The following is a 12,262-nucleotide window of genomic DNA, read 5'->3' on the forward strand; positions in this document are numbered from 1 at the left end:
ACACGTCAGATGCTCGCTCGACCCGGGAGCTTCTAGGCCCGCTTCCTAACTAGCAGAGTAATGCAACGAAGCGCCTTGTTGCACAAGTGATTTCCCGATTCTGCGACTGGCATTGCTGTGACGGTACACAGCGTCAGGATGATTAGGCCCCGACTGGATTTTTATGTTTGTGACACTTCAGCTCAGGGGTTTCAGAGCCAGTGACAGATAGCTGATTAATTAGTTGGCCAACGTTTTCTGAATTTCAACATTTCCTCAAAAGTTGTCTCGACCTGAAGCAGAGCGAGCATATGTGAAGAGCTCCCGTGACTTGACATCAAGTGTCGTGACCATTTGTGGCTAGAGGGGGAGGCCCGGAGGAACCAATGCCGACTGAGAAACCCAGTGAACATCAACGCCGAATCAAGAGCCATGGCAGCTGCACAACACCATGCTTCTGACAACCAACTCGCTACAGAGGACTTGCGCTACGAACTAGCGGTGGTGGTAGGCAATTCGCCCAGAATTTGGCAGGTATATAATGCAGATTAGGGCATAATCAGCCACGAATGGTCGATTGGCGCAGTTGGTTAGCGCGTGGCACTAATAGGAAACTGTTCAATGCCAAGGTCAAGAGTTCAAGCCTCTTATTGACCATAGTACTTCTAATTTTTTTTTCCCCCTTCGCAACCTCCGCCCCCTTTTTACCCCCTTTTATAAAATGTTCTCTTTTCATTTTGCGCTCAGAGCTATTCTAGCACCTTGAGCAATGTGAACGCCTGAAAAGTCAAACTCACGTAAAGTATTAATTACGCAGTAGTTATTGTCTCGTTCCCCAGATACAACCATGGTGGCTTACTAACTACCTAGCTACAGGATGGCTAGAACCTATGTCAGGTGCCGTCGGTGTTCCTGGAAGACTGAATGAGAACACTTGGAAGGATCCCCGATTTCCAACTGGGCTGATTCTTTACCAGCCCTGTGGCTTCTTAAGTAGCACGACGGCCGATAAGCATCTTCACCTCTGGACACCACTCTTCAATCTCGGCCATCTTATGAGCTTGCCATCGACTGGGCTGATGATATCCGAGGGGTTTCTCGGTGTAGATGGTTTCGACTGAGAAGGTCTTGGCAACATCTTCCGTGGGAAGAAGCACCCCCGCCCGTGCCTTTGCCTGCGCGTAGAACCAGCTGTCTTCGTAGTCGAAGGGGCTTGTCTCAAAATCTGCCTCCTTGGTGATCTGCAGGAATAGCCTAGGATTCCTCAAAGACAGTCCCCCGTTATATCCCTCGCCGTATTGAGGATCGATCGGTGCTCCGATGAAGTCGTATCTGGCAAAGTCATCCACTGTTACTGCAGCACTCGAGCAGATAATGCTGTCTAGCTGGAATAACAAGATCCGATCTGCCCATTCTACCTGCTCCCACAGCCAGGGCTTTGTCAGGAATAGCGAGACCAAAGGACTGCTGCTCAAGTCGGTTCCAGGTGGCAGAAAGCGTGTCTCGACTCTGCGCTCTGCTGCTGCTCGGAGAAATAGGGCAGAAGAAGGCATGACCCAATTTTCCTCTAGCGTAAACAGAACAACCGTCCATGTCGGCCCCAGAACGTTGGCAAAATGGAGCATGATGGGCATGAGCCTCGACGTGATATTTGTCTCGATGATAACTGCTAACCGACGGGCATTACTCGGCAAAGAACCAGGCGCGTACAAGTGGCTGTTAGGCATTGGAGAATTTTGGGGTTTGCTTCGCTGATCCGGCTGCTCTGTCTCGGGCATCGGTGGGATTTGGGATTGAGAAGCATCCTGGAACAAGTCAGTATCCCGCTGTAAACGAGGATGAGGAAGACGGACATTCTGGACCACCGAAGCGGCAACATAACTCCTTGAGAAGAAGGAGGCGAGAGTCCATGTAGCAACGAGCAACAGAAACAAGAAAAAGTATGAGTGGCGTGGAATTATTCGCGTCGCGGGACTTCCCTGCGTTGGACCAGCCATATTCTCCGTCGAGCACGGAAAGGAGACGAGAAAAAAAAAACACAGGAGAGACTAGAGAGAAGCAAAAACTGCTTTCAGCTCGCTTGGATGAACGCGATATCTAAAGGGAAGTCCCGGACGAAGGGATGAACAAGCGTAGGCGGGGACAGTCAAGCGTCAAATCTTGAGAAGCCGGCGCCATTTCTCGAGAATGAGCCAAGCAGAAAGGGATTCACGAGAGAGTCTGAGATACTGTATGGCGCTATAGATAGGACATGTTGGATCGGATCTCGCGACACACCCCGGGACACCTAACCCACCCAGTCGGCACATCGGCGAGAATCCCAAGGCGCAGATCGGGTTACACTGAGTATTAAGTTGGCATGCCACGACGGGCCGTGCCACGCGATGAGGCACAGATGGTTACTGTACATCGATCTGCGTACCTGTTTTACGGGAGGTTGATCCGGCATTGAGGTTCGTGGGGGCTCTCTTGGGTGACCGTAGTATCACGTGATTGTTTTAGCGCACCTACTAGGTGTCCGCCTATACCCACCTGCCCAGCGTGGTTAGCCCACTGAAGGTTAGTGAACTGCTGATCACCATCTGCGATCTTTCTCCTCTTGCCCTCCAGCCCCAACCAGGACTGCGCCCTGTGCAGGGATTCGTCTGACGATTAGCAGCGTTTCTTGTTGTCTGCTAGTTCTATTTGTGGCTCTGCTTTTCCGGGGCTGAGGATGGCAGTGCCCGACACTTTGCGCAACTTTTGTGCTTGTTTGTCTACAGGAGAGGCCAGAGGGACTCAGTTCGGCGATGGGTCTCTCAGTGCTGGGTTCTTTGGAAGGGTTCCAGATCCTGCGACGGCGTTGACCGGAATGGGCGAGAAACTGGAGGAGCAAGTAAGCAAATCTGACATTCCGCCGTGCTCCCTGCTCGCGGAACGCGCTCCCCACATCACAGCCGTCGGGTTGGCCGCCCTAATGTAAGTCGTACATATCTGTACTTACCTACTTCGTACTCTCCCTTGATGCTCTCCATCAAGCATCCCTAATAATTGGCGCGGTTCCAATCGCATCCATCTTCTCGTTCTCCCTTGACTCTTACTGTCTCACTCTCCCTTTCCTTCCCGCCTCCGATCTACATTCCTCCCGATTATTGCTTGGTTCATAATATCGGGCCCCCCCTTCAATGCGCCCGTCAATAATGCTGCTAGCGGCCTCGGGCTGCCTCGTCGACGCAACATGGCTCAGGTGGACAGGGGACCAAGATCTCGTCGGGAGGGGTTCGCAGACCCCGAGGGAAACGGGGGCGGCGGCGGTCGACATGGCTGATGGCTGGACACCGAAGCCCACTCCAGCGCCGGGTTCCATATCGGGGGCGGACGCCGCGCTGGAGCTGTTTCGACAGAGGCGGGCGACGTCGAATACCTGGTTGGACGATACCACCTGTGGCTGGTTCTCCGGCACTTCTTGTAAGACGCCATTGCTCGTCCAATAATTAACTCTTGCGCTTCGCACCTGCGACCCGGGACGAGCTTGTTCTAACGTGACTGCCAGCTTCTGCCTTTACCTGCACGGCGGGCTCGAAATGCGCGACCGACAGCCAACACGTCGTCGGCTGCGGATCCGGAGCGTACACGCCGTTCTTCACTGTCTGTCTCGATTATCAAGCCTACAAGCAAGGGGCCTGTGCCACCATTGGGACCAAGACGGGCTGTTGGTAAGCACCGCCTCGAACCCCGGGGAAGTGAAAGGCTGCTAACCCGGGTACTCCGTCCCAGCGACTCGTCCGCCCATGGCGCCTGCGGCACGTATCTGTGGCCCGGCAAGACCCAGCGATCCATGTACCGATGCTTCGCGTCTCCGACCATCATCTCGATGATCGACAAGCCTCAGTTCGTCATTGACGCCAGTCGCTCCTCAACCAGCCACCCGACGTCGAGCAAAACAGCATCGCCCACCCCGACAGACCCCTCAGGCGGAAACGACGACGACGACGACGACGACGGTGACTCCGGGTCGGGCAGCACCAACATCGGCGCCATCGTGGGCGGCGTGATCGGCGGCGTCTCAGGCCTCGCGCTCATCGCCGGCGTCATTGCATGGCTCGTGATCCGCACCAAGGCCCGTCGAAGGTCCTCCGGCCGCGGCAACCAGGCATACAACCCCGTCCCGCCGAGCGACAACACCTCCCCGGGATCTGGCGGCCCGCTCCTCCCGGCGTACCAGGCGTACCAGCAGCCGTCGCCGATGAGCCAGCCCGGCGGCGGCGGCGGCGGCGGTGCAACGACGTTCCCGCCGACGTCTCCGTACCCGGGCGGCGATCGCCACCGGTACGCCAGCCTCTTCTCGCAGGAGCCCACACCTTCTCCGCCGCCGGTGTACGGATATCCGGTTGGAAAGCCGGCAGGCAGCCCGGATCCGCCGCTCGACGGTGGCGGGTACGTGGCTGTCAACGAGCTGGATTCAGGGGCGGTACCGTCGGGCCATCAGGCTAATCCGGTGGAGATGGGGGCGGGTCGATGATGTGGTGCGGGATGGCTTTGGGGATTCTCTGTACATTTTTTTCCTGGCGCAGGAACACTGTAAAATAAAAACCGGATGGACAGGCGGCGCGGGTAAGGCATGAAGTTGGTCAAGGTCCGGGGAATATCTCGCAACTGGCTCAAGGAAGAGAAGGTATTGCATATTGGTTACCCCGTCAACATGCGCGACGCAAGATTCGCAACTACTGAAAACCACCGGATTCATGGCGAAATATAGGTATAGGACAACCGTGACTGTTAGTGGGAACAGGAGCCGTCTAACTCTTCCACCTCTATCTCCAGGGCTAGCACCCGCTAGGCCCCAAGCCACGCTTCCCACGGTACCTGCTATATATGTGTAAGATCTAGGCAGTCTAAACCCCCAAAAGAAAAAGAACCGGGACGACCAACCCCTTTTACCCCTTCCTCTTCACCAAATGCGCATTCACCGGCGTGATCGCCTCCCCACCCTCCAACACAGCCATAATATTCCGCATACTCAGCTCCTCAAACCCAACATGCGTCTCCACCGTCCCCCCAGCATTATGGCACGTAAGCATGACCCTCCCCGGCGCCGTCCCGGCCCCGAGCCCGGCCAACCGCACCAGCCTCGGGTTAACCCTCGGCTCGCGCGCATGCACATCCAGCGCTGCAGCAGCAATCCTCCCAGACTCGAGCGCATCCGCCAGGGCCTCCTCGTCGACAAGCGACCCCCTCGCCACATTGACGAACCTAGCTCCCGGGCGAAACATGGCCAGCACCTCCGCGGTGACGAGGGCCTCCCCGCCGGGCAGGGCGGGCGTGCAGAGGACGACGCAGTCGCTGGCTCCGAGGAGCGACTCCAACGAGTCGTGGAAGGTGGCTCGCAGCTCGGCCTCGACGGCGGCGGGGCGGCGGCCGGCGACGTCGAAGTAGCGGACGCGCATGCCGAAGGCCGGGCAGCCGAGCTTGGCGGCGATGTGGATGCCGATGTTGCCCAGGCCCACGAGGCCGAGGCTGTGGCCGCGGAGGTTGTGCGACGCGGCCGTCGCCTGGGCGTGGCAGGCTTGGAAGATGCGGTGCTGTTGCGCCTGTGCGTCGGCGTCGTCGGCGTCGTTCGAAGACGAGGAGGTCGGGTTCGGTGGCACGGTGGCGGCGCCCATGCACCAGGGCAGGTGGCGGAAGGTGGAGATGATCATGGCCACGGCGAAGTCGGCCACGGCCTCGGCAGCCGCGAGACCGGAGTTGCAGTATAGAATGCCTGTGAAAGCACGGATATCAGCTGTCCTGTCCGTTTCTTCCTTCGCTTCCCCCCCGTCAACCTTACCCTTCTCCCCCAGGAGCTCCGTATCCGCCCAATCGAACCCCGCGCCGGCGCTGGCAAACACCCGGACCGACCCCGGCAGCAGGTCGATCAGCTCTGCGTCCCAGCGGCCCATCTCGCCGCCGGTGCCCCAGAAGGGCCGGAAGATGGCGTGGAAGTCCCCCCACCGGCGCTCGCGCAGCGCGCGCGCGAACTCGCCCCTCTCGCGCTCCGCCGCGGCGGGGCGGACGACCTCGAACGCGGCGCTGAACGCCGCGTACGTCTCCGGGTTGTACTTGACGGGGTCGCCGATGTGGAGCACCACGGGCCGCCCCTCTGCCGGTGCCGGCCGCCGCGATCGGACTGGGAGGGTCACTGTGGACCCGTCTGGGGTCAGGCTGGGAATCGCAGGTGATGGCGAGCCGGATCGAGGAGTGCCGCCTGGCACCGGAGTGCTCGGGAGCATCGGCGTGTTTGTTGGCTCGGCCATCGGGAATTGAAACGGCTGCAGGTGTTTCCTCGAGGTGCTGTTGGAATGAGGAACTAGCACGAGACCTGATTCTCAGTGGGGAGGGCCGGGGAAGATTCTGCTGGGAAGCCAACTCCCTCTCCTGTCATACCGCATTGCGAAATCGGCGCGGCTCGGGGACGGCAATGTAACATCCCAATCGATCCCAGCGGTGGTGCACTGTCGCAGAGATAAAGGGGCGGGTCTCCCCCTGCCCATCCGGGTACCTAGAGTGCGACATTTTGACAGGTTTGCCAGCGGGAGCAAAGAGCGGTCACGGAACCCGTTTCGAAGCACGAGCAAAAAGCTAAGAAGCCTTGTGCTGCCAACCGGGAGTCTGATTGGAGACATCGCGACTTGTGCTGTTGCTTGGTGCCTTATCAAGGGGATCTATAGCCAATAGAATCCGTGCCCGCAATCCTCAGGAATCCAATCTAGATGCCCACGTTCCTCTGTATGTAGTGCTCGAGGTTCATCTCTGGTGACGGGAGTGTGTGTCTCCATTATCCATTTTTGGGAAATGAGGATAGGTTTGGGCTGTCTAAATTTGAATACCGACCTATGTTCCTGACAAGCCGTCTTGCTAATCTACGTGGCGGAGCAAGCATATGGCACAATATTGTGAGATGCGGCTGGTATCGGGACAATTATCGCTGCTGTTGGGCCGCAACTCTCGGCGGGCCGGGCCCCACATTGTGACGATGCGGGGAACCCAAAGTTCGGGGTCAGGGCCCCTGTTGGAGTGGTGTAACCGGTACCTTATCTAGCTACGTATGTAGGTAGCGTAGGCTAGATAGAGGAAGAAATGCCTATCTGAAAGGCGTTTCCTACAATCACGAACGTAATGCTCGCCATATCGTGAATTGTTGGCAGGGAGGTCCAACGGGCCCTAGATAGGTAGGTAGACAAGCCCTTGAAAGGAACCTCCAAGCACTAGCTGTCAAAACACCCCGTCTCCGCACCTCGAAAGCGCAAATGATAGCATCCCTGTGCAATATCACGTCATCGTAGCGGTGTATTCGCAGAATAGCGGCCCTCCTCAGTCCCCGTGTTCAGCAACGCAACGAGGCATGCTCTTAAGCAGCCTTGTCACAACCACGACAAATCTCAACACCAGCCATCACTCATCCTCGTCGCTGATCATCACGGAGTCTAATCAGGGTCAGCTCTCGGGTCGTGAGCCATCAGGTACGGTGACGCAGTGGAGTTCACGTAGTTCACGTACCGTCCTCGTCGTCATGATCTGAGCTGTCGTCCGTCTGAACTCTGGGCCAGATGACTTCGATCTCCTTTGCCTTTTTCTCCAAGAAATCGGCCATGTAGTTCCCGGAATACTGCATGACTCTGCCCCTGGCAGGTCCCGGGCCATCGCGGAAGAAAACGGGGTCGGGAAAGACCGAAGACAGGTCGGCTGTGCCTGGGCGCATTTGCTGGGCTTCTCTGAGATACAAGTCGTGCAGTTTCCCCTTCTCCGCAAGCCATTTGAAGAACATGGCCCATAGGTTGACTTTGTGCTGGATCGTGAACCTCAGATCCACCAAAATGGTCCTGACAAGGCTCAACCCCCTCAACGTCGTGAATTTGGCGACCAGGCCCACCAGAGTTTCGGCATTGATCTGGAGGCCGCCGAGATCGAGCTTCTCAAGAGCTGGGAGCGACACCGAGTCGGGGTCCTCAAGGGTGTCCTCCGGCGACGCTTCATCTGGGACGGGCTTGGCCAGCCACGACAACAGTCGGTTCACGAACCGATACGGCGAGTTGTTGAAGTTGAGCCGAAGCCAGGTGAGGTTGGGAGTGTAAGACAGAAAGTCTTGGAGAAAGAAAGGGCCCATCTCGCTGGCCTCGCCGTTGGCAAGCTTGTGGAAGTCCAGAACAAGGTGAAGCTTCTTCAGACTGTGGAGGACAGGGGTGAGCGAGGGTTTCAACCAAGGCGGGATGCAGAACGCAACGTCGTATACGCCCCACTGAAGGTCACGGGCCACAACCTCCAGGTTCGGCGGATGGGCGCCCGCGTCAGCGAGAGCAGTAAGGACCGTGGTGAATATGTGGGTGAGGTAGTCCTTGCGAGCGTGGTGGACCATGGTCATGCGCCCACGCGTAGCACGACGGGCTGTGGGGGCGCCATAGCTGGTCCAAGCAGCGTTCAGACCGTCACGGGTGCGCAGTCGGCCGTTGAAATCCCGAATGTCGACCGTCTCGAGGTTGGGGAGGTTGCGGAAGGCCTGGGCCAGCATTGCCCGGTCATGGCCGGTGTTGGTGAGGCTGAGCTGGTCGGCCAGCCCCAGGCGATAGTGGAGCCGCTCAGACTTCTCCGAGGGACCAAAACCGGCATAAGGGTTGGCATAGTGGTCCGTGGCAATGATGACATGCCTCAGATACGGGGACAGGGTCTGATGGGCTGAAATGCCGATGAGAGCCTGGAGACTGGGTCCGGAGAGCATGAACTGCTTTTTTCGGAAAAATTCATGTGTGAAGAAGACGAAGAGCGACTCCTCTATCATTTTGCAGGTGAGGCGGACAGAGCTGAGGTCGGGTGTCGGGAGGAAGTAGGTGATGCGGAGGAGAACTTCGGTGGGCATCTGAGCCAGGTAACTTGCCGCCTGCGAATCCATTCTGGTTGTCGTTCCGGCTGGCGCAGTTTGGAAGGAAGGATTAGTAGAGAGAGTGTGTGTAATGAAAGGTACCTAGGTATGTAGGTTGGGGAAATAAGGTAGGGAGGAAGGAGGAGGGTAGTAGAGAGGAAGGATGTACAAGGTAAGAAGTAGTTACGACGCGGGTAGTTCACGTAATCAAGTAAGAATGATGAAGGAAAGAAAGAATAGAAGGATATGATCAGATCAGTCACTGTCTACCATGTCAGGCATCTGGTCCCTATGAGATGAGATCTGTGGGATTGTTACTTGTTTATATAGGAATTGTGTACGTTGGTAAGGTTGGACGATATGGAGCATAAAGCACGGACCAATCCGGGTTGTGAATGGCGTTCGTTCTTCAAAGTGGGGCCGTGGCTGCCTGTTTCGGTGCTGAGTGAATGAGTTGCAAGTCCACGTGCTTTATCCCATCGAAATGTAAGAATCATCATGCATTAACGGCTCAAGCTCTTCGCATTCATCTACCAGTACATGCCTGCCTGCTGGTAGGTACCTACCTACCTAGTTACTGTCCCAATGGCCAGACAAACGCATCTCCGCAATATCCAGCTCCAGGCAGAACACCTCTTCATCTTCACTCAAAGTCGCCTGCTTGGTGCGACAAGGGTCGTCATCTGAAAGAGACTTGGGTCCTGATTCCCACTGGTGGCCCTGACTCGATTCCATTCTGGCTTTGCTTTATTTGCAAGCAATCCCCCTAGATTACACCTTTGGCGATCGCCTCTTGACACCTATCTCGAGACCCAGGGGTTTCCTGAGGAATCCCTCGCTCGTGTCCATGTGGTCTTGCCTGAGGAAGACGTCATACCGCCTAGCCCAGCAACTGACAATCAGCTTCAGCTCCATCTCGGCCACGTTGCGGCCCACGCACGCACGGGGCCCGTGGCTGAACGGAATGAAGGCGTTCTTCTGTCGCGGTGTCAACGACTCCCACCGCTCCGGCCGGAACTCGTCGGCGTCCGGCCCCCAGATCTCGGTCGAGTGGTGGATCGAGTAGGTCGGTACGCTGAGCACCGTTCCGGGCGGGAAGTAATGGCCGTTCAGGTGGATTCCCTGCGAGTCCCACGGGATCTGCCGGGGCAGCCCGATACCTGACGTGGAGTGGTAGCGGAGCGCCTCGTTGATGACGGCCTGGAGGTACGGCAGATCCTTGACCATCTCGAACGTTGCGACGTCGACGTGGTCGGGGATTGCGGCGTCGAGCTCGGCCTGAAGCTTCTCGATAACGCCAGGAGTGCGGGCGACGTGGTACAGGAGAGCGCACGACGAGTTCGAAGTGGTGTCGCTGCCAGCGATCAACTGGGTCAGCGCCTCCGCCGTGAGCTCCTCGCGGCCCAACAGCTCCCCCTTGTCGTCGCGTCCCTGCATCAGCTGTGCAAGCAGATCCTTCCTGTTGCTGTCGGGCGGGTTCGCCAGGCGGGCCTTCACGCGGGCGATGGCGATACCGGCTAGGTTCTCCACTGCGCCCAGGCCTTTGGAGAAGAAGGGGTCGGGAAGCCACTTTGCATACTTCTTCAGCTCGGGCATGATTCCCAGCGTAGCCGAAACCTCGCCGCGTCGGTTAAGAATCTCGATGGCCGCCGCGTAAATGGGCGGGCTCGTCGGCGACGCCCGGATTTCAGCGATGTCGGCCCCAGACGCGAGCATGCCGAACGGGGCTCCGAAGGCGAGGTCGCCGATGATGTCGAAGGCAAGGAAGTTGAACCATTCGAGACAGTCGAGGTGGGCAGCGCCGTCTGGATTGTGCGATGTGCTGATGAGGTGATCCCATTTCTTGACGAAAAGTTCTAGGTTGGTGTGCATGTACGGCTCAAACTGGCTGATTGACTTGGCCGAGAAGGTGTGCGAGACAATCTTCCTCTTCCGGCTGTGCTCGGCCCTGTCTCTGGTGTTGAAAAGGCCCCTCCTGATGCTTACAAAGGCGTCGTAGAATGACCTATGCACGAGTGAGCTCCCGGTCTCCTGGTCCAGGACGAGAAGTTTTGTGGTTTTTTTTTTTTTGCTTACGATTTCAGCAAGCCATTTCCATGGCCATAGACGACCTGGATTGCTGCATCGTCGGCGATGCTGACATGATTGGGCTGGATCCGAACAACGGGCCCCAGCTTCTTGTGGAGCTTGTCCACGACCTCGAACCTATTGCCTCTCCTGACGACGGATAGCAACCACAGGTCCGAAAATTGGGCGGGAAATGGTGCTGGGATATGTCGCAGAGGCCGGTATGTCACGAAGAAAGAGTAAAGGTAGGTAGCAACCACGCCGACCAGAAGGACGACTGGTGCCCATGGCGAGAGCACGAGACTGGTTAACGCCATGTCTGATGTGGCAGCGCTGGACTACGGGGGAATGGAATCGTGCGGAGTTGTTCTGTGTCAGACGGCATGTGCATATTTGTAGCACAGAGGAAGGGCAGATGCAATCGTTTTATCACGGAGGCGCCGGACGAGGGGCGAGAGTGACCGTTGGAGTCCCCTCTACAAGGTCAGGCGCACCCAAGAGCTCTACTTCTATCGGATGTGGGAGGCGGGAAGCTTCGGCATTTGAGAGCGGATCGAATAAGATTCGAGAGATCCGAATCGCAAACGTCTCACTGGTCGAGTCTGCTAAACACGGCCCCGCCTTGGCTTGGAAGATGGAGGGAGCAACCTCCCGAGTTGGAGAGCCGAGCGCCTGAGGAATGCGGGGTCCCCTTGTGAAATTGAAAAGAACCTAAGACGCCGGGTGACGTGAAGGAGGGCCGTGTCACGTGCCATACAACCCGCCACCCCACCCCTGCGCCTAGAGTCTTGCCGCGATGCTCAGCCGGAGTGCCATGAGTGGTCAACCCTGAAGCTGCTGCTCAATTAGGCCGTGTCTCCGGGGCCGGTTTTGCTTGCCGGCGCTTTGGCAACCATACGTCATGCGACCCCGTCCCCGAGTTGGCTTCCCGCATTCAGTTCCCGAGAGAAATGCTTCGTTCGGGGTCTCCCGCTGCGCCATTTACCTACCAAATTACTTGTGGATCTATGTGAGTGATTTTCTAGATGAAGGCCACCAAGTGCCTATCGTACAAGCCGGTTGCCTCGGAAGTCCCCAAAATGGACTCGTTTCCGACTACAATGGACGGTGGAGTGCTGCTCATTTTTCACGCTTCTTGTTTGTGAGCTACGCCATTACCGTTTGATATTTCTTTGTGAGGGGTGCGCATCTTTGGTTAGGCATTTATTTGATGTGATGCAAGTCGAGTCCCCAAGAGCAGGCAGCCCCCGCGGAACAAGAATCCCATGGCCTTCGGCTTCCTAAGGTGCGCCCAAGGCGTATGAGACTGCCCGATGCATCAGCAAAGTAAGGGAATCGAGCAGT

The 12,262-nt window shown here is 57.3% G+C and overlaps 5 protein-coding genes and 1 non-coding gene across 6 annotated transcripts; 2 read left to right on the forward strand and 4 right to left on the reverse strand.

The window, feature by feature from the left end:
* Positions 1-550: 550 nt before the first annotated feature.
* On the forward strand, positions 551-636 carry QBC33DRAFT_t81. Its single transcript has one exon. It is a non-coding gene; the product is annotated as a tRNA-Ile (tRNA).
* A 168-nt stretch (positions 637-804) lies between these two features.
* Positions 805-2,260, reverse strand: QBC33DRAFT_552587 (uncharacterized protein). Its single transcript, XM_060429320.1, has one exon. It carries the CDS (start codon positions 1,974-1,976, stop codon positions 969-971), a length of 1,008 nt encoding a protein of 335 aa, XP_060278400.1. The 5' UTR covers positions 1,977-2,260; the 3' UTR covers positions 805-968.
* Positions 2,261-3,143: 883 nt separating this feature from the next.
* On the forward strand, positions 3,144-4,480 carry QBC33DRAFT_461984 (uncharacterized protein; the record flags this gene model as incomplete). The annotated part of the gene is made up of 3 exons (XM_060425051.1): positions 3,144-3,426; positions 3,512-3,674; positions 3,736-4,480. The coding sequence occupies 3 exons, from the start codon at positions 3,144-3,146 to the stop codon at positions 4,478-4,480; spliced, it is 1,191 nt and encodes a 396-aa protein (XP_060278401.1).
* Positions 4,481-4,698: 218 nt separating this feature from the next.
* On the reverse strand, positions 4,699-6,251 carry QBC33DRAFT_601990 (D-isomer specific 2-hydroxyacid dehydrogenase; the record flags this gene model as incomplete). Its single annotated transcript, XM_060432134.1, has 2 exons — positions 4,699-5,719; positions 5,786-6,251. 2 exons carry the CDS (start codon positions 6,249-6,251, stop codon positions 4,896-4,898), a joined length of 1,290 nt encoding a protein of 429 aa, XP_060278402.1. The 3' UTR covers positions 4,699-4,895.
* A 976-nt stretch (positions 6,252-7,227) lies between these two features.
* Positions 7,228-9,203, reverse strand: QBC33DRAFT_289862 (uncharacterized protein). Its single transcript, XM_060423324.1, has one exon. It carries the CDS (start codon positions 8,879-8,881, stop codon positions 7,487-7,489), a length of 1,395 nt encoding a protein of 464 aa, XP_060278403.1. The 5' UTR covers positions 8,882-9,203; the 3' UTR covers positions 7,228-7,486.
* A 157-nt stretch (positions 9,204-9,360) lies between these two features.
* QBC33DRAFT_552600 (cytochrome P450) lies at positions 9,361-11,603 on the reverse strand. Its single transcript, XM_060429321.1, has 2 exons — positions 10,928-11,603; positions 9,361-10,856 (listed from the first exon to the last, which is right to left on the reverse strand). The coding sequence occupies exons 1-2, from the start codon at positions 11,233-11,235 to the stop codon at positions 9,623-9,625; spliced, it is 1,542 nt and encodes a 513-aa protein (XP_060278404.1). The 5' UTR covers positions 11,236-11,603; the 3' UTR covers positions 9,361-9,622.
* Positions 11,604-12,262: the final 659 nt, after the last annotated feature.

The sequence above is a fragment of the Phialemonium atrogriseum genome (genome assembly GCF_030411735.1).
Source record: "Phialemonium atrogriseum strain 8032-3 unplaced genomic scaffold QBC33scaffold_45, whole genome shotgun sequence".
NCBI classification, from domain to species: domain Eukaryota; kingdom Fungi; phylum Ascomycota; class Sordariomycetes; order Cephalothecales; family Cephalothecaceae; genus Phialemonium; species Phialemonium atrogriseum.

Coding starts and splice junctions, on each gene's coding strand:
- QBC33DRAFT_552587 (XM_060429320.1), bottom strand. CDS start 1,976: ATGGCTGGTCCAACGCAGGGAAGTCCCGCGACGCGAATAATTCCACGC.
- QBC33DRAFT_289862 (XM_060423324.1), bottom strand. CDS start 8,881: ATGGATTCGCAGGCGGCAAGTTACCTGGCTCAGATGCCCACCGAAGTT.
- QBC33DRAFT_552600 (XM_060429321.1), bottom strand. CDS start 11,235: ATGGCGTTAACCAGTCTCGTGCTCTCGCCATGGGCACCAGTCGTCCTT. Junction 10,857..10,927: donor GGAAATGGCTTGCTGAAATC/GTAAGCAAAAAA, acceptor ACTCGTGCATAG/GTCATTCTACGACGCCTTTG.